The following is a 21112-nucleotide window of genomic DNA, read 5'->3' as shown; positions in this document are numbered from 1 at the left end:
TGGATTCAACAAGGTGCTGGAAACCTTCCTTAAAAATGTTGCTAATGAGGTTATCCCCATACCAGGGCTGGAGCTTAAGGATGTCCCGTCTTCCCGGGGCCGGAAAAAATATGATCAGGAAGGTTGAAAATACATTTTGGGACGAATTTGCGACGAGAGTTGAAAGAAAATTACCTGTTACATTAGAATGAACGGCGATGAAAATGACGTTTTGTGTAGTGCACCGTTATTATTAAATGTGCTTGACAACATAAACACACACACACACACACACACACACACACACACACACACACACACACACACAGTCAGTCCGTCCCGCACGTACACACAGCACATACCGGTTAACCAGTCAGCAGCCGACGTGAGTGAGCTGACCATAACGTTACATTAACTATGAGGAGTCAAAACTCTGCAACCGCTCAAATCATGTTACTGATCTTAACCACTCATGTACTTACTTCCTCCTCTTCATCCCCTATGGGTAAGAAGGCTGCAGTGAGATCTCTCCATCACATATTGTCTGTGGCAACGTGCTAATCCTCTTCCCATGACAGGAGCATCTTGTCCAGCAGCTCCTCCAACTTTAAGACGCTCCAGGTAGCAGGGCCAGTTCTAGCTTTTTATGGGGCCCTCTGCAAAATCGTGTTTTTTGACCAAATGTGACTTTTTACACGTAAAAAATATTAGAATTTAACTAAGCTGCATTGTTAACATCAGAATCAAAACAAACATGCAAATTATGAATAAAAAAACACCAAAATTACTTTAAAATAAATTATGCATAAATTATAAATGTATGAACAAAAATAATCCACTTTTGATGTTTGTTTTATATTAAAGGTCACTTTGAATGATTAACTAATGATAATGTAGAAAAAAAAAGATTTAAAATTTGGGTCCGCATTCATTTCGGGACGGTTCCGGGAGGACGATGAAAAAAGTTAGTTTACTGCTTTAAAGACGCTTTTCATATAGAGTATAGTGTAATATAATTAAGAGACCCAACAAGAGATCCCCCACGAGCATGCATTGTTATGCGACAATGGCAAGAAAAAACTCCCCTTTAGCTGGTAGAAACCTTGGGCAGAACCAAGCTCTGGGTGGGCGCCCATCTGCCTCGACTCGTTGGGGATGTTGACATGATAGCGTCACGCAGTTTCTGCAGATTTGTCGGCTGCACATTCCACATCCCAAAGGTGGTCTGTTGGATTGAGATCAGGGATAACTGTGGAGGCCATTGGAGTTCACTGAGCTCACTGTCATGCTGGTGGAACCAGGAGTGACCACTGGGGCCAGTAGGATGCCACTCGGACACAGGCCGAGGCCTGAGCCCGCAAAAACCCAATGTCTCCAGAAGATGTATTTAAGAACAGGAAACCATTAACAAAATTACAAATGAAATAAATATTAGATTAGATTGGAATTTGTTTCTGAACTGGGGGCAAATAAGAGGTTAGGGACATAATTAGTAAGTATGCATTAACAGCAGGATGTGCTCCCCTAGGCCATGCACCTGGTGTACCGGGCCCTGGAGAAGGAGCCTGTTCCTGCACTCCTCCCCTCTTCCCTCGTCCCTCCGTCTAAGAGGAAGAAGAGCCTGGGCTCAGTGGCCGGCTCCGTGCCTGGACTACCCGCAAGCCCTCCGCCACCAAAAGACTCGCTACGCTCCACACCCTCCCACGGCAGCATGAACTCACTCAACAGCACCGGCAGCCTGTCGCCCAAACACTCACTCAAGTCTGGACAGGTAATACACACTACATACACTACACTAATATACACACCTACTACAGACACTTTGAACACACAATAATCCAGAACTAGAAATCACACTGGAGCAAAAAACATCGTTAAACATTTGAATGACTTGTTATGGTTCAGTATTGCTCTTGTAAAACCTGATCCATTTTTTATCCTTTATTTCTTTGCTTCTTTTTTGTATGCCAGCTATCTAAATGTGCTCAATTAAAACACTCATTACACAGTGTGGTGATCGAGTGAACCACGGAGCCACAAAATAAACGATGAGCAGACACAATCCAAAATATTATAGAAAACCATAAAAGAGAAACTGTGATGTGGGATTCATCTTACTAAACATATTTATGTTGCATTATTTTGATCTAGGCTTACTGTGGGCTGAATTATATTATAATTATACAGTGCAGGTGTAGAATTTAGAACACAATAAACACAAATGTACACAAATCAAATGAACATTAGATTAGTCGTACTGACAGAATCAATATTACATGTTTGGGACACAGTTTTTTAAAAGCTAGGGCTGTCCCGGTTGAGTTTATTTGGCCCTGATCCCAATCTGAATCCTTTAATGTTGGGTGTCTGCCAAATCTGAGTCCAATCTGATACTTTTATGTACTTCAATCTATATTGAATATGTATCTGACACATTGAAATAACAGCTGTAGCCTACTTAAAGGTCCCATATTGTAAACAAGTTTTTTTTTTTGACATTACAGCATGTAAATATGTTCTGTTAGAAACACAAAATACAAATATCAACCTGAAAATGAGCACGATATGGGACCTTTAAATTATTTTTTACGAGCTACTTTATTCTGGTTAAAAAATTATTACTTTTATAAACTGAAATTATTGAAATGTGATATGAACGAAAAATGAACTGGGAGAATGCAACTCCTGAATTGATGCAATCTCCTAGAGAGAAGACGCACCACTCTGTTGGAGTGGTTGGAAGTATAGAAACACTCTGTCCACTCTGATTGTACAGTGGTGTGACAGAACGGAGGTTCTTCCCTCACAAACTATCGTAGACGAGTTTTGAGACTAAGTTTGTGTCAAAAAAGTTACAACATATGCATCTCTTCTTTCTCTCAGCATTCATTGAACTGGGTGGTCCCAGTGTCGGACCGTGGTCGCTATGACGACATCTTCCTGAAGACTGATGCTGATCTGGACGGATTTGTCAGCGGACATGAAGTAAAGGACATCTTCATGCAGTCTGGACTTTCTCAGAACCTCCTAGCCCATATATGGTAGGGACTCAGACAGCCAACCTACTCATCTTTCATGGTTGACAGTTAATGATGTGTTTTATTTCTCGGCTAGGCTTATTATTGGTTAAGTCAGTCTTTATTTAGGGTCTATAAATTGTAGCTAATGGCTTTAAATCATAGATCAGTTATAAACCAATAATGAGGGGAAAAAAATGTTCAGATCCTCTGCAGCCCTTTCTCGAAAGTAAGTGGCTAGGAAAGCCATCCATCCTCTGAATGCTCTAGGTCTCTAGTTTGATCCATCCATCCTCTGAATGCTCTAGGTCTCTAGTTTGATCCATCCATCCTCTGAATGCTATAGGTCTCTAGTTTGATCCATGGATCCTCTGAATGCCCACTTTAATGTTGATAAGAGTATTAAATACTTGACAAATCTCCCTTTGAGGTCCATTTTGAACACATACAAAATGTGCAATTAATTTGCAATTAATCGTGATTAACTACGGACAATCAAGCGATTAATTCCAATTTAATATTTTAGTCGATTGACAGCCCTAATTCAAATAAAGGGAAGCAACAGTTTTGGTAAACTAAGGGTGTGCAACATATTTCAGCCACTCTACTTTACTCTACTTTACTTCTACTCACCTGATTCAGCTATTTCTTCGTCCTTTGTTTTTATTTTTGTTGGTCCTGTTCTGCTCAACAGTCTGCTCAGTCTGCTGGGTATAATAATAATACTACAATAGTAATAATTGAGTTAACTGATTGTACCTCTGTTGAATGTCTGCTCTTCCCTGCAGGGCTCTGGCAGACACAAGGCAGATAGGCAAGCTGACCAGGGAGCAGTTTTCTCTCGCCATGTATTTCATCCAGCAGAAAGTGAGCAAGGGCGTCGACCCTCCACAGGCCCTGACTGCTGACATGATCCCCCCCTCTGAGAGGAGCACTCCTGTACCAGTAGGTCCCACACACACAAACAGTCTGTGTTTACTAGAGCTCAGCGACATATCTGTATATCTATGTATTTCATGGGGCTCAGGAGGTAGAGCGGGTCGTCCACTAATCTGAGGGTTGGCGGTTCGATCCTCAGGTGGTCAGGCGGTAACTCGCTGCCATCGGTGTGTGAGTGTGTGTAAATTGTAAAGCGCTTTGGATGAAAGTGCTATATAAATGCAGCCAGATATGACGGAAGATGGACTGATATATTATATATTAAAGGGTAACTTCTCTATTTTTCAACCTATTTCCCCATGTTTTTGTGTCTAAGTGACTAATGGGGACAACAATTTTAGAAACTGGTCCCGTATTGAGGGAGAACTTTGTAACCAGCAGCCATGAAACGAGTTTCGAGGGCAAGTGAGCAGCGTCAATGTAACATTATGTTAAATAAAAGTGCTTGTTTTTGCCACTTACAGGCTCAGATTGTTATTAGTAGTGTCTGACAGCATTATGGAAAGGACCCTAGAGAGAAATAAAACCTTTTTCAAACCTTTCTCTTGATCCGGTCTGGTTGTTATTGTGTCCAAGTCCCGCTCAAGGAGAAGTCTTGCTGTGAAATCTGAATATCCGTATACTCTGGCTCAAATAAATACGGGTGGAACATCGAATTCAGAGAGCTCGTCCACATTGTGGAAATCATCTAAATATTCAGCCATGACATTATAAATCTTTTAGATAACACTAAGCTACGCTTTCTGTACTCCAACACAACAAACTCTGTCTGTTTCCACCATGGATGTATTCCACTATTCCACCGTTGTCTTCCGGCAACACGTCACCTCGCCAGATTTCACAACGAGACTTCTCCTTGAGCGACATTCTGTCCATAATGTCAGACACTAATAATAACAATCAGAACCTGTCATGGTAAAGACAAGCACTTTTAGTGGACGTAAATGACGATGCCAGCTTGCCCCAATTGCACCATATTGCAGCCTGAGAGCAGCTGCCGTCTACAGCGCTCTCCCTCAATATTGGACCAGTTTCAGATGTTGTCCCTATTAGTCAGTTAGACACAAAAGCATGGGAAAATAGGGTCCGGTTTGAAAAATACAGAAGTTTTCCTTTAATACTATGATCAACTATATTTAAAGGCAGAATCACATAAAACATATCAGTCTAATCATGTGGAGTGGCATGAACAATAAATGCAGCTACCTGTGTGATCATCATATCTACACTACTAATGATCAGTTCTCAAAATGCGAAAGTACCAATAGTACATCATCAATATCAACAAACATTACTGTCCCTTTGTGATTACTTGTGATGATGGCTTCAACAAAGCCACACTCATTAAATATCTGTCCTTTGCTGTATACAGTAGGTCCTCTGCTCCTCTTCCTCTCCAGAGGATTAATGTGTTATTTCATAAAAGTGTAGTCATTTTTTAGGATGCAGATTTTCTGGAGGTGGTCTTATTCTTCTTATTCTTCTTATTCTTATTATATATAGACAATGTGATCCACCTCCACTATAAATCACAGCTGGAAATCCTGGATTTGTGTATTTTTTGTGTTAAATGAAAAAAACTGCATGAAGACAGCAAGATGCTAAATGTCTTCAGTTACTGTACCCTCTCATCATCCTCTCTTCTTAGAAATGTCGATTTAACTTTGTCCATGTTGTCAGTATGATTGTATGACCATTAGCTGGTAAATTAGAGTATCGTTAACTTTTTATCTTCACAGCATGGCATAATGCTAATACCGTGGAAACCGCTTATAGTGATCACGGTTCCAGTGATCAACCGCTTATATGGATCAAAAAAAATTGGGAAAGAATCATTACTATATTAATGCTTATAGTAATCAAGTAGTCCGCTTACAGTGTTCATTTTGGGTCTTTTCATACATGACAACATACGGAAAAACATTTTAAAACTCTGTTAGACTAACGTTAGTTGAATTTCTGTTTTGTATTTTACTTTACTCCCGTGATACTTTCCCTTGCGGACCGTCTGCTTTCCAGCTGGTTACCTGACGCTGATGCTGCGTGCACATTGATATTGGATAGTACATTTTTTTCTCCGAATGAAAAACGAACGTGCACGGGGAAAGCACCCGTGCTGCAGAGCCGGCCAAAGACAATACCTCGGCCTTGGTGAGAGTAAAGGCAGAAGAATTGGCAGCAAGCCAGTAAATAGCAAAACGGTCCGTTTCAATACTTTCTATTTTTGTAATAAATATACAAATATCAATTATATGGTAATCTGCATAAGAAATGATGCATAACAACAAAAATTCACTATAAGCGGTTTCCACTGTATTGGATAACACAGAACAAGGAACTCTCTTGGTGCTGAGGGCTTTTTCAAAATGTCTCTGTTAGTCTCTTTTGACCTGGGATGAGTTCTAACTGTTGTTATAACTGTTTAAACTGCTGTTTTTCATTGTCAGAAACTAAGTAATTTCTCTATGGCTGCAGAGTATGTCAGGATACATGACCCCCGTGGGATCAGAGATGGCTGCTCTGTCTGAGATGAGACGGGTGAGTCAATACTTCTTCTTCTCTTCTCTCCTCCTCTCATATTTCTCCTGCTCTTTGCATAGTTGGGCAGGAAGGTGTACAGATTTTTCTCCTAAACATCCTGTCTCTTGAGAGACGACTTGAAAATGTAACCCACATAAACGTGTAAATGGTAACTATAAGGACAGGTAAATCAATAGTACAGTGCCTCGCAAAAGTCTTCACCCAATAGGAATAACACCGAGGGGGGTGAATACCTTTTTCAAGGCACTGTATCAAAGATATTTACTGCCCACTGTTCTTCTCTTATCCTAACTCTGTTACTGCTGATGTGTCTAACTTTGCCCTCTTCCTCCTCTCTCAGGCTATTATGTTGAAGTTGTGGGTAGGTAACATGGACCTACAGTGTATTAACCCATCAATGCTTTCAGTGTCTGGCCGTTCAGGTTGATTACTGGAAAGCATTTGCAAGACTTTTCTCTCATTTCAGTACAGTACAGTGCAGTGACATCGTCTCACCCTGTCAACTGTCTGCTGATCAAGGGAAGATTCAAAATCGCTTTTAGTTGGCAATCAAGATTCTTTGAAAATTATGATAGCAGTTGTTTGTGACCCAGGTATTAATAAGTTCAATCAATCAAATCAAGAGCATCCTGTGTACTTCGGTTATGTGCAACAGTACTCAGTAAAAAAACAGTATTTTTTGGAGGTTTTAATATCATTCTTTAGCTTCCCAGTGGCGTTGCTTATGTAATCAAATCCGAACATTCAAATCTTAGTCGAAATACGTATGTTTTAACACTGAAATGCTATTTTCCCAAGCCCTTCTAAAAACCATTTCCTACATGACCTTACGTAGGTTTCTGCATGATGACGTTGCTAATTAAACAGTATATATACATCCTTACAGTCAGCTTGTTAATGTTACGTACAGTAACATAGATGGCGGTCGGCACACGCCCAGTTTGGAAAAGCAGACAGGAGTACCGGTACGGAAGCTAAACTATGTGCTGCTGTGGACGCCACGTTAGTTTGGATCCGAAAGTCGCACAATAACGCAAACTAACTAACGCCCGGGCCAGACTGGGCACGTCAGCAGCGCTTGGCGGCTGCCTTCCTGAACTGCTGCATATCTCACACGTGTGTGTGGTGTCCACACCACCGTTCTACATAGATTATCCCTTCCGTAATGGCCATTTCATTATAAAGGTCATTTATACTTACTTGAGACAGAAAAAGGTTAAGAACCGTGTGGTAATTTGTAAATAATAGTAATAATCAACAAATAAACCCCCGTACTTCATTCATGCGCATGCAAGTCACTGCATTTTCTACAACGCAGTCCTATTTCAGAATAAAAGCCTTGTGTTAACAAATGAAGGAATTCTGTCCACAGAAAAAAACACTAGAAGGCTTTTATTTTGAAACGGAAGCAGGAAGTGTTGAGTTAAAAATAAATCTTTAATTTTTTTAATGTCTGTGACATATTCTACATATCTAGACATTGAAAATGTAGTACGTAGTATGTAGCTAGTATGATGTCAGTATACGGTAAAAAAAGAATTTTCACTGTCTGTTGCTGCTGCTCACGCAGGCAGTGTGGCTGCTCTAACCTGTTAACAGGGGCGGCGAAATAAAAAGCAAGAGGTTCCGCGACACACATGCGCTACTTACGCGGGCGGTCTGACCGGGCCGTAACCGATCAATGCAGCAGTAGACCAGTAACTCCCGTGTTCTGTGAGGTAAAATTGTTGTTTTTGTGAATAGAGTCTGGTGGCTTTAAAGACAGCGATACAACGGCTTCGGTTCCCCGTCGGAAAGGGCTCTCTGATGGCGAGGTAAAGCGGTGAAAATAATCTAAATATAGCGGACACTTAAACTGATATGTGACTTAGGGATGCTGATCTTGAAAAAAAAAATTTAACCGATAACCGGCCCTCGTTAACCAACAAGATTTGTGCCTCGCATGTAGCGATGCGTCAGCTGCAATGTATGAGCACAACAGACAACTGAGTCCCCAGTTCACCATCAGGAGAGCTACGATGCTGCGTTCACTGTCTCCAGTTCACCGTCCGGGAGCGTTAACTTGGCAGATAGATAACTTAGATGCTGCGTGAGCATCGCGGCCATGCAGCCACGTTCACTGTAAAAGTCTCCACGCCACATTTAGTTTAGCAGGTTGTCCGCTGTGTGTCTGCCCGGAGTAACGATACTCTGTCTGCCCGGATTGACGATAGCTATTGACCGACAAACAGTGTGTGTGTTTGTGCTACATTAGCAGCTGTAACTCTGCTGGTAGCTTCGTGCTCACCGTAGTCACACACATACGGTCTGTCAGCGCAGCGAAACTTCAGCGAGTTTCCGACAGACCGTGTGTGTTGTCGGTGGCGTTCTAGCTGTGAACGTAGGTGTAGCAGACAGTGTGTGTACAGTTTATTTGTTGGTGAATAAATGCTTCGAGGCTACAACTCCTCCGCTCAAGCGAGCTCAAGACCCGAGCCAACTTCCTGTATCTGTGACGCCGGCTCAGACTGTCTTAAGGTGGGCTCTTAAAGGGACTATTTGTAACTTTGTACGCGCATAAATGTAGCAGGTCGTCACACATGCGCGCTCGCATATGCGCGTTCGCGTGTAGCCGCTGTACCCTCCTCTGTCTGCTCGCCTTCACTCAGACAGCTCAGCTCGCTCCACCTCTAGACGTGAACGCGCGGTCACTCCACACTGCAGAAGAGTTAGTTTAGCTCCGAGAATATCTAGTGAATGTACAGGGGACGTTTGTGCAGAAATAACTGCTGCAGCTCCTCCAGACCAACAGAGGTTTTCCGTGTCTTGTGAAGTGACGGAGCTCTACAGAGATTTACGTTGTCTTCTCGTTACCGACCGGGTGCCGGTGTCTCTACTGCTCTCTCCGGCTGCGGGCGGAGAGAGCAGGGAGACACGCTTGAGAGCCCCGCTGCCTCAGCCTGCACTTAGGCAGGAAAAGCCAACACTAGGATCAGATCTAAATCATGTTCATGGAGAGACCTTCGTCTGGTCAGCTAACATTACTGCCAAGCAGCTGAAATATAGAGTGATATTGTGGTTTTAGCTGACGTGTGTCGCCTCACTGTTTTGAGTGATGCTCGTTCAGGTATATTGAGAGCGAGCAAGCGCGAGCCTGACGCTGACTTTCGTTGATTTCACGGCCACAGGTGTCGCTGTTAAGAAGCATTTCTGAAAGTTACAAATAGTCCCTTTAAGGTGGACCAGCTTTTCCCATTAAAGTGACAAGTTTTTTAATGAATTATTAACATTTCTTTTAACCGATAGCGTTAATCGGTTAAAATGCTTAATGTCGGTTAAAACGGTTAAACTGTTAATTATTAACATCCCTAATGTGGATAAAATATTTTACCACTGCTCCCGTCCACAGCCGCTTTACCTCTCCGTCAGACGCCCTTTCTGACGGGGAACTGAAGCCGTTATATCGCTCTCTTCAAAGACTCCATTCACAACAACACCACTTTAAAAAATCCAAACTTAGCACAGCTATTTTTGACCCAGCTAGTGCGAGCGTTCACATTATTCATTACCTTATTGATGAGCTTACTTTGGTAACCTACGTCACTGCTTTTTGCTAACGGCTGAATGGGCGTTTCCATTTGAAAACCCCAGAAAAGAACACAGATGGACCCGCCCTTTAATAAAAGAATAGCTTGTTTTTTCTTATTTTCAAGAAATGTCTCAACGCTCTTGGTCTAGCTTCACCAACAAACACTAGTGGACAAAATAGTGGAACTTTGTTGAAAACCACCTTCATGAAAACTTTTTGAATGTTCTCAGAGGGCTTAATATTATTCATAAAATTGCAATATCCTGAATCTTTCCTGTCTTTGGCAGTTTGTCAGTGGTGGTGCACTCCCCCACATGTTGGTGACTGACCCAGCCCCCACCTACTGATTCCACCTCTGTGCTGCTCCTCTTATTGAGCACTGGTTTCTCTCCTATCCTCTCTTCTCCTTCTCCTCCTCCTTCCTTTGGCCTGGCCTGCCGTGGCCCAGTTGGTACTATTTCATTATCCCACTTCACTTCTTCAACAAATAAGGTTTACTGTGCCAACCTTGTCTTTTTTTGTCTTCCTCCCTTCCTCTCTCTGTCTGCCTGTCTCTCTCTACAGGACAGCTCTAGTTCAGTGGGTTCAGGGGAGTTCACTGGCATCAAGGAGTTGGATGACATCAGCCAGGAGATAGCCCAGTTACAGAGGTAACAAACAATATCACCGGCACCGCCTAAATAACATGACAACACTGACGGGGTTAACCGCGGCATAGAAAATGAATGGATGATAAACATTAAAACTACTTTATTAGTAACATTTGTACCAGTATCTCTTTCAGTATACATCAGACCGGCAATACGTCATCCAGAGTAGGCTCTCATGACCACGCCCCCTTTCAGGGGAAACCAACCCCGTGTCCCTCGTAGACGGTAACAGAGTAAACAGAAGAAGTTGAAACATGTCTCCAAACTTCTACTTTAATAAACCAGTAATAGTAATAACGCTATGATGAAGAGTTGCTGTGTAGTTGGTTCCACCAGCAATAAATCCAAAAACGCTGATCTCCGATTTAATAGAAGAGCTTCATGGCTCCAAACTATAGACCAGACCAGCATGGCTTTATGGCTCCAAGCTATAGACCAGACCAGTATGGCTTTATGGCTCCAAGCTATAGACCAGTCCAGCATTGCTTTATGGCTCCAAGCTATAGACCCAACTAGCTTGGCTTCATGGCTCCAAGCTATAGACCAGACCAGCATGGCTTTATGGCTCCAAGCTATAGACCAGACCAGCATGGCTTTATGGCTCCAAGCTATAGACCAGACTAGCATGGCTTTATGGCTCCAAGATATAGACCAGACCAGCATGGCTTTATGGCTCCAAGCTACAGACCAGACCAGCATGGCTTTATGGCTCCAAGCTATAGACCAGACCAACATGGCTTTATGGCTCCAAGCTATAGACCCAACTAGCTTGGCTTCATGGCTCCAAGCTATAGACCAGACCAGCATGGCTTTATGGCTCCAAGCTATAGACCAGACCAGCATGGCTTTATGGCTCCAAGCTATAGACCAGACTAGCATGGCTTTATGGCTCCAAGATATAGACCAGACCAGCATGGCTTTATGGCTCCAAGCTATAGACCAGACCAGCATGGCTTTATGGCTCCAAGCTATAGACCAGACCAGCATGGCTTTATGGCTCCAAGCTATAGACCAGACCACATGGCTTTATGGCTCCAAGATATAGACCAGATCAGCATGGCTTTATGGCTCCAAGCTATAGACCAGATCAGCATGGCTTTATGACTCCAAGCTTTAGACCAGACCAGCATGGCGTCCTCTCCGAGGCTGCGCTCCCTTTAGGGGGAAAGAAACTCGCCGTCACAGGAGAGGAAATGATGTAAGGCTGTTGTGTAGCGGGTTAACGAGGCTTTCACATTGACATTTGAGGCTCATACGATACGTTAATATTCACCATCAGTGTGCTAAATGGCTAAATGGCTAAATGATGCTGGTGACGGTGACTAGCATGGCTAGCTAACGTTAGCTTGAGTGGAAGGCTGCTGCAGTAATACAGTCACACATTAACGTTACGTCTCAGCCTCTAGATCAAACAGTTGGCCTTAATTTATTAATATATCGTGAACGTTCAGGTTCAGGCAAGATTGCAAAATAATTATTAGACATGTGTATTAAACAAACGTTTGGTTAACAGGAGATGAATGCATACGAATTTGTCAAAATTACAAACATACGTCAAATTGCATTGAAGTCTCTGGGATCTTCTGTTTTCTATCCCCCAAAAGGGCCTTATCTTTTTGTGCCTGTATGTGCCGGTCTGATGTATAACTTTTATTTTGTAGCACATCTTATGCAGCCAAAACATAAAGCAGAAGCAACAACAATAGCAGCAGTGTAGCCATTTGAAAATGTTTTTCATAAGTAGTAATTGCCTCGACATTTACAAGATGCAGCTTTGAGTTTGATGTTAGTTTCAATGTTAGTTATTATTCGCTATGATGGTCTGTGTCACAGCTCTTTCAGTTTTGCCAAACCTGTCACCTGTAAGCAGCCAACACACTTTCTCAGTTGACCTCTGACATTAGCATCCTCTCCAATCCATTGTCATCACCCGCGTCCAGGCTTTTATCACTTTCTATAGCCATAATAAGATATAAGACACAGACCATATCATGTCCTGACTAGTGTGATCCTGGTTTATAGCACCCTGAATCTTCTTTGCCATGTCTTTTCAAAAGTACAATAAAACCTCAAATATGGTCAAATAAAAGTGTAATACTTAAAGGTGCTAAATTCCATATTCAGAACATATCTATTGCCTCCCCACGGCTCTCAACATGGCGACGGCTGAGCCGGCAGTTCACAGCTAGCGGTGCAAACTGTGAAAACAACGGCTGCTAACAGAGCTAACAGTGTTAATCTGAGGGTGGGCATGAAGCCATCTACACATGATCAGCGGTAAAATCACTCTGTGCTGACTGTGCCATTGTTTTCCACTGGGCAGAGCAGAGCCAGCGCTACCCTTGGCGTGGCGCACTGCTCGAAATTGCCACCGAGCGTTGCGCTCAAAGTTCAAATTATTTAAACTTTGACCTTGGTTGCCACTGATCTTTCAAAGCGCAACCAACGAGATAACGGTGGCAATTGTTGCTGTTGCCTAGAAAAAGTAAATGAGCATTCCTTGCACACTTTTTGATGACATACTTTTTTACTTGCACTCCGCTCTTCCTCTGCAAAGCTCTGCGGCCGACCTCGCGGTGAGTGAAGAGCAAATTTGAATGTGAAAGCAGCTTTACGCTTCTGCAACAATGTCGTAGGTCGGGACGGCATTATCAGCGGTAACCGCCGTATAAGAAACGTGCAGAGCGGTGTGTCAGTGGGGCACGTTCACAGGACTCACATGCACCAACTTGCATGCGCGGCTGGCCTGGCTACATAAACAAAGCACAGAGAAGCTCAGATTACAACACACAGGTAGACATTACTCCTCTATATCTTTACATAGCAAATAGTTGTTTGCTGCTATATTAATGCTCTGGATATCATATAGGGCTGTGTTTCACTGACCTTTTTTCTGGGAACCTACATTTTAATAATGACAAACCATCGCCACCTTATTCACAATAGGCCTTATCTATAAATCTTGAGAAGAGCGAATTTGTGCGTAAGCGAACGCTTCTAACCATATTTACTGCCATTTCCTCATCACCTTATATTATCTTGAATACGTAAACCAGCCATTTCAAAGAGATATACGTTTGATAAATTTATGCATATGTTATTGAAAACATATACACATGTTGAAAACTTATAAATGAGACCAAATCAATGCATTTAGGTAGAATATACAGGCTCTTGTTTTTTTCCCTCTCATCTATCAAACAAACAGAATGTGCGCTAGCCTTTCATATTAGATTCAGTGTTATAAGTAGGCTACAACTATCAGAATAATACGAACATTCAGGCTCCCTCATGTGGCTCAAAGGTGTACTGCAGATATACATGTTATATAAAAGACTTTAAATATATCTGGCGACCCTAATAAAATCTCCTGCAATCCACCTGTGGATCCTGACCCAGTCTTTGGGAATAACAATAATTAGTGTATGCATTTAAAGGAACAGTATGTAACAATTAGGGGGATCTATTAGCAGAAATGGAATATGATATTAAAAAGTATGTTTTCTTTAGTGTATAATCATCTGAAACTAAGATTTGTTGTGTTTTTTTTATCTTTAGAATGAGCTGTTTATATCTACATAGGGAGCGGGTCCTCTTCACGGAGTCAACCATGTTGCACCGCCATGTTTCTACAGTAGCCCAAAATGAACAAACCAAACACTGTTAACTTTTCCTGCTTCGGCCAGAGTCTAAAACGTTACTCGCTCCCGTCGCCGCCTCTCTCTCTCTCGCTTCACCACTCACTTCCCACATACATACACACACACACACACACACACACACACACACACACACGCGCACACACACACACACACACACACTCACTCTAACCACTCTACTCTGACAACAAATGGCTCTAGAGAGGGCCATTCGCGGTTTCGCGTCGGCCACTGTAGCTCTCTAACACGCTTGGCACACGGGAGAAGTTGTAATCCGCAACCTAACCACTAGATACCGCCAGATCCTACACACTGTTCCTTTAAGTGGAATTTCCCTTCCAAAAGGGTGTTGCAAACGTGCAAAGATGGTGGACACAGCTGCAGCCCACAGCTAACCCTGCAATACCCTCAGCTCTGTAAATATTCTGTGATAAAATGCACACTTGAAAAGGAACTGTAAACATGGATGAGCTTCACTACTCATCTTGGCTTTGTCTCATCCTACTGCTTTCTTCCTCCATCCATCCATCCATCCAGCCACTCTTTTTTGATGTGTGTATTTTATCAAATTTTTTGTTTGTTCACCACTTACTCTCCATGCTGCGTCAGCACTCTTGCCTTTACCCAGTGGAATACTCTCAGGTAAACACAGCAGCTACCGTACATCTATGGGCTGGCATTCTGTCTGATCTACTGTGACACACACAGAATGAGCAGCGGTTCTGCCGACTACTTCATAGTGGTTATAAGTATGCTTCACATATGTGCCATGTGCAATTGGGTGCCCAAACTAAATTTGATTGCTGTAATCATTCCTACTTTTCATACTGACTCTTTTCGGTACAAAAATCCCTCCTTAGGCCATATTTAAACGTTCTACTGTATAGCGCATGATCTAAAGTGCATGGCGCAAGTGCACTCCAACTCCACTTTGCGAGTTAAACGGCGCATAATCTGGGTGCAAATTAAGGCACAAGTGGCAAAGGGGTTGTATTTATTTGTCGTAACAGGAATTAGACCAATCAGAGTGTTATCTCCCATTCCCTTTAAAGGCCAGGTGCACCTGCACCAGGCACATTACTATTTAAAAGGCGGATTCAGCAAATTGGAGAAGCGAGTCGGTTTGTGCTGAGGAAACGGATCTGCTCTTGCGCGAAGTGAAAGTGTACGAGCAGATGAATGTGGTGCTTGGCCGGCTGACCCTCTGCCTCCGCTGTCTCCCAATCCTCTGTCCCATCAACAACTCCATTTGGCTGCATATGAGCAGACGCACCGATAACCTATTTAACGCCTGATCACACCTCATTTTAAGACCAACACGCTATGCACGCATGCTATTTACACAATGTTGGTGCTGGGCATGAAAATGACAACTGTGTTGGTCTGTAACTATCGGTGACAGTTGTGCTGCGCTATGCGCCGCTTTGCGCCAGCTGTAAGATCGGGCCCTTTGTGTTAACTATCCCTCCCCTGCAGCTCAACAAGGAAAGCAAAGGGGGATATTTGTACTATAAAGACTGTACCTTTGGAAGATACCCACTTGATTTGTCTCCCACAAACTACTGGAGCCTCATTAACTTTGCCATTATGAAAAGGAGCAGCGTGGTTACAACAAACAAAACCTGTTTCAATATTCATTTGGGCACCTGACTATTGTTTTAAGACCAACTACAAAAATTATGAACATATCCTTAAAGCTGCAGTTGGTAACTTTGAGCAAATACGATAAAACATTAGTTGTATAAAACTGTAGCTATATCCTGACCGTAGTGCATGAGACAAATAATATGTGAAAAAATAATTTTCCTCTGTGTCCCCCTAACGGCATCTGCAAGATTTAAATGAGCCTTAAGGAAAACAACCAATCAGAGCCGAGCTGGAGTTGCAGTCTCCGGGCAGCTGTCAATCACTGCATGCAAAACTCGTGAACTCCGATCAAACGGTCAAACTAGGCAGCGCTGATCAAATATGAATCAAGATTCTGTTACTGTAATGCCTATTTCTCTCCTCAGATGTTTTCAGAAACATATTTTAGTGTACTGTTGAAGCTGTAAAATGAGAAAGTTTGTGACAGCTCGGCACCGGAGGACACAGAGGAACATGATTTTTTCACAGATTATCTGTCTCATGCACTACTGTCAGGATATAGTGACAGTTTTATAAAAATAACATTGTATCCTATTTGCTCAAAGTTACCAATGCAGCTTTAAAGGAGTCTGTCTGACACCCCAAAAATACTTAATTCAGCTTTAATGTGTGTGCGGAGGAGAGTTGCCACAGCCACCTCAGAATGGAGGGATGTTAGTTCACCTCACTGAGTCATACCAAAAGAAATACCGTGCTGCTCTACAGCATAACAGGATTGCCCTCAGATGGAATCAAATGCTAAATAGAATGATAAATGCGTGGATTCAAATCAGTATTTTTTTACTTTGTGGGACTCACAGTGTCGGGGCCGTTCATTGCATAAAAATGAAAATATACACATATACTGTATGCTTTTGTCCTGATTTTGACTGCACAATTTTTTTTACACCAACCTACGCACATTTCTTTCATCTTAATTTATTTTTTTTCAAAATGAAATACCCGTTATATTTTTTATAGAGCTTTGCAGTTACACTCTGATTCAAACCCATTAATTCTAAATTTAAAATAATTTAGAAAGGCACACTCATTTCCTTATAAGGTCACACACACGCACGCACACACACACACACACACACACACACACACACACACACACACACACACACACACACACACACACACACACACACACACACACACACACACACACATCAGCTCCTCTTTTCCTTTATTTTTTTATCTGTGACATTGTGGATTTGATAGAATCCCAGTCCGATGTCTTGTTACTCTGACATGTTGACGTGTGTACACAGCAGGCGGGCTGGTAGTTATCTAATTCTTTATCTGTTATAATTATGTGTTTGTGTGTGCCTTTGTGTGCATATGTTTTTTTGTGTGTATGTGTCAGGGAGAAGTACACTCTGGAGCAAGACATCAGGGAGACGGAGGAGGCCATCAGACACAAGAGTGCAGAGGTGCAGGTGAGGGTGACTTGTTCACTGGCCAATCATAGACCTGGTTTCAATTAAACCATTACACTCTGGTTGATCACCTGTCTTTCTTTCTTTCTTTCTTTCTTTCTTTCTCTCTGTTTCTACTTCCAAAGAAATACTGAAACAATAATGGTTTCTCCTTGCCCTGCATATACAAACAATGTTTCTATACAGGGGCCAGTGGGTACAGTATGTATGTAGTAGGGATGTCAGTAGTCGATACCAATACCTGTGAATTTCCACGATTCTCGATACCCAATTCGATACCACTGTAAAAAAAAAAGAAAATGATGAGACTTTATTCCTCAGGTATAGCTCAATGACTGTAAGAAAACAGCAGAGGCTGTACACACACACACACACGCATGCACTCTCTCTCTATATATATATATCCTCAGATTGCAAGCAGTAGTTTAAATTCACTGACATGGTGACAGACCATTAGACCATTAAATATGTATTTAATTATTTTGATGACAATAAAAAAACACCACTTTTCAGAGATTTAGCAATAAACAACAAAAGATTGAAATTTAGTTCAGTTCAGTTTTTTCCCCCACAAGTGAGTCCTCTTCTCGAACAAATTAATAAAGGATCTCTGAAAAAGTAAACGGAACAAACCCAACATCTTGACGCTGTTGCACGTCGCTGTTGTACGTCGCTGTTGTGTGTGTGTGTGTGTGTGTGTGTGTGTGTGTGTGTGTGGGATCGACTTGGTACTCGGTTCTCGTGAAATCCCTAGTATGTAGTGCACTAAACAGCTTGGCTTTATCTGACCACTTGTTTTTTTTATGTGATGGACACCTAACTCATAGTTTGTTTGGATTCATGCTCCATCAGGAGATGCAGAATGACCTAGACAGAGAGACAGCCAGTCTGCAAGAGCTGGAGGCTCAGAAACAAGACGCCCAGGACCGGCTGGAGGAGATGGACCAGCAGAAACATAAATTAGAGGACATGCTGAACGAAGTCCGGATGAAGTGCCAGGAAGAGTCTCAGATGGTGAGGAAGAGCTGGGGGGATGTGGGAGAACTGTAAACCAGGCAGAAATCCCCCCCCCCCTGAGATGCAATGCAATAGCTTTGCTTCAGTGGCCACAGAATCATAAGTAACGAAAAGTAATTTATTACATTTATAATGTGTTATTTTTAAAGGAACAGTGTTCAGCATTTAGGGGGATCTATTGGCAGAAATGGAATACCATATAAGTATGTTTTCATTAGTGTATAATCAGCTGATGTTTTGGTTGCCTTAGAATGAGCCCTTCATATCTCCATACGGAGCATGTGCTCTTAACGGAGCCCACAACAGATAAACCAAACACCGGCTCTAGATAGGGCCATGTATGGTTCGTTGTTTAGTTTTCCGTTTCAAAACCGAATGAGAAAAACAAAAAATGGCTTTGTTTAATGTTTTGTTTTTTTCTGCTCAATCCACTCCTCCATAGAAGTTAGTTAACCTTCAATGTTTCTGTTTTGTAGCAGGTTTTAGCAGCTTTCTTTGTTACTTTGTATCTGTAACATGTTCTGTGTTGGTGGAAATGACCCCCCTGTGACCATGTCGCTAAGCAGTGGTGGAAAGTAACTAAGTACTCTACTTAAGTACAAGTTTGAGGTACTTGTACTACTATTATTATTATTATCATAGAGTATTATCATTTTGTGCTACTTTATCCTTCTACTCCACTACATCTCAGAGGCAAATATTGAACATTTTACTGCACTACATTTATTTGACAGCTTTTATTTCTAGTTACTTTTTTTTAGATTTTGATTATCAATACAAAATATAAATCAACTAATAAATTATGATATATTATTATGGATTAAGCTACCCAGCAGTATATAACGTAATTACAATTAGCTCCACCTTTACCAGCTGTACCGTTAAAGTGACGAACACATTAATGCATCAATAATTAGAATATAATACACATCATTCTGAGATGAGCCATTCTGCATAATTAGTACTTTTACTCTTGGTACTTTAAGTATATTTTGATGCTGATACTTTTGTACTTTTACTTGTTACAGAGTATTTTTACACTGTGGTAATGCTAGTTTTACTTAAGTAAAAAAATAGAAGTACTTCTTCCACCACTATCGCTAAGCAACCAAGACAACACATTAGTCTAACGTTTTTTCTCAGATGTGGAGTGATACTGAAAGTGCAAATGAATTAGACGTTATAGTAGAGGTCTGTAGGTATTATATCACGGCTATGAATCAATCAGATTGCTTGATTTGAGCTATCAGCTTTATAAGCTTTCAACCAGATGCAGGATGGATTTCAAGAGGCCATTGTCCCATTTCATTGTCTTCTGTCTCCAGATCTCGACCCTCCAGAGTCAGATCCACTCACAGGAGACCGATTTGCAGAGCCAGGAGGAAGAGCTGAGCCGGGCAAAGGCCGACCTGGGCCGGCTGCAGCAGGAGGAGAACCAGCTGGAGCAGAGCCTGGCTGCTGGCAAGATCCAACTGGAGACCATTATCAAGTCTCTGAAGGCCACGCAAGACGAGATCAACCAGGTAGGAAACAGAGCCTGTGTGTGTGTGTGTGAGTGAGTGTGTGTCTGAAAAGTGTCAACAGGGGGCAGCGTTGCACTGTATAATCTTCTTCTTTATCACTAAGTCAGTATTTGGTCCCCCTGCACTCCTAGAGGAACTGGTTTGTATTTTTCATTTAACCTCAGTTGCTGTGGTGTGTCATCTGTTTCCTACCAGCCACTCATCTCTCACACACACACACACAACTTAACCACCTGCTTGACTTCAGACACACACAACGTGTGATTGGTGCATGATTCAGTCTCCATAATATCCATTATGTTGAGCCCTGATAGCGTTCTATTCTCCTGAATGTAACAACCACACGACTGAAGTCTGCACTCTGCCACTGCTCCCTCCTCTAGTCAGAAGGTCACACAGAGAGTTCAGGAGTCTCAGCAGTTGATCATTTCCTCATGCTCACCTGTAATAATATCCCGTCTCGTTGCTTCTAGGAACAGTCCTGTTGATTTTAATGACATAGTCCCGCTAGACCTTTTTATTATTCATAAAATACCCCACACAGCCTGCCGCCCGGGGGTGTTCAGCAGTTCAGCATCTTCCAAACTGTCATATTAAGGCAAAAATGATGGTTTTGACCAGTTCAGAATTAGTTATGCATGTTTTGAATGTCCTTTGTTTTGTATTTGAAGCCACCGACTGAAGCAGGAAAAACTGCTTGGAGGTTATTTTCTCACTTTCCTTTAGTGGTATTTGTCTATGTAGATAGTTATGGATTTATTTGACCAGATTTTCAGACATCTGTCTCTGAGATTTCTGCCTCCTCCCCAATAAAATGGAGCTGCATGGAAATTTGTTTGTGGTGCTCACAGAATTGAAAACTTGTTTTTCTTGCCAGAAACAGTTTCCTCTAAGGCTGATTTTTAGGTTGTACCAGGCTCAGTTTTAATGTTAGAGTGAAGATACTGGCCTCATATGAAACTAGAAAAACCTGATGAATCCATCGGTACCAACCATGTTATACTAGCTTGTGGGGAAGGAGGTTAAATAACGCTCCAAACTTACGCTAAATTTTGGCAAGGAAAAACTTTCATGGCCATTTTCAAAGGGGTCCCTTGACCTCTGACCTCCAGATATGTGAATGTAAATGGGTTCTATGGGTACCCATG

General features: G+C 42.1%; 1 protein-coding gene across 15 annotated transcripts in view; it reads left to right on the top strand.

The window, feature by feature from the left end:
• eps15l1a (epidermal growth factor receptor pathway substrate 15-like 1a) overlaps positions 1–21112 on the top strand; it is a 64258-nt gene that overhangs the window by 10932 nt on the left and 32214 nt on the right. For 9 of the 15 annotated variants that reach the window (XR_005206862.1, XM_037769270.1, XM_037769261.1 and 6 more), the window contains 9 exons: positions 1508–1750; positions 2863–3020; positions 3785–3941; positions 6411–6473; positions 10609–10694; positions 14963–14995; positions 17352–17424; positions 18277–18438; positions 19767–19964. Coding sequence is in view for 14 of the 15 variants with exons in the window: in XM_037769270.1 (XP_037625198.1) it covers positions 1508–1750; positions 2863–3020; positions 3785–3941; positions 6411–6473; positions 10609–10694; positions 14963–14995; positions 17352–17424; positions 18277–18438; positions 19767–19964 (1173 nt within the window). In the remaining variant the exon portion in view is untranslated. The remainder of the gene's footprint in view (positions 1–1507; positions 1751–2862; positions 3021–3784; positions 3942–6410; positions 6474–10608; positions 10695–14962; positions 14996–17351; positions 17425–18276; positions 18439–19766; positions 19965–21112) is intronic. The other 6 variants (XM_037769272.1, XM_037769271.1, XM_037769266.1 and 3 more) reach the window with 1 other exon arrangement.

This window comes from Sebastes umbrosus, chromosome 5, assembly GCF_015220745.1.
Source record: "Sebastes umbrosus isolate fSebUmb1 chromosome 5, fSebUmb1.pri, whole genome shotgun sequence".
In the NCBI taxonomy this organism is placed as follows: domain Eukaryota; kingdom Metazoa; phylum Chordata; class Actinopteri; order Perciformes; family Sebastidae; genus Sebastes; species Sebastes umbrosus.
This window is presented reverse-complemented; position numbering and strand designations above follow the sequence as displayed.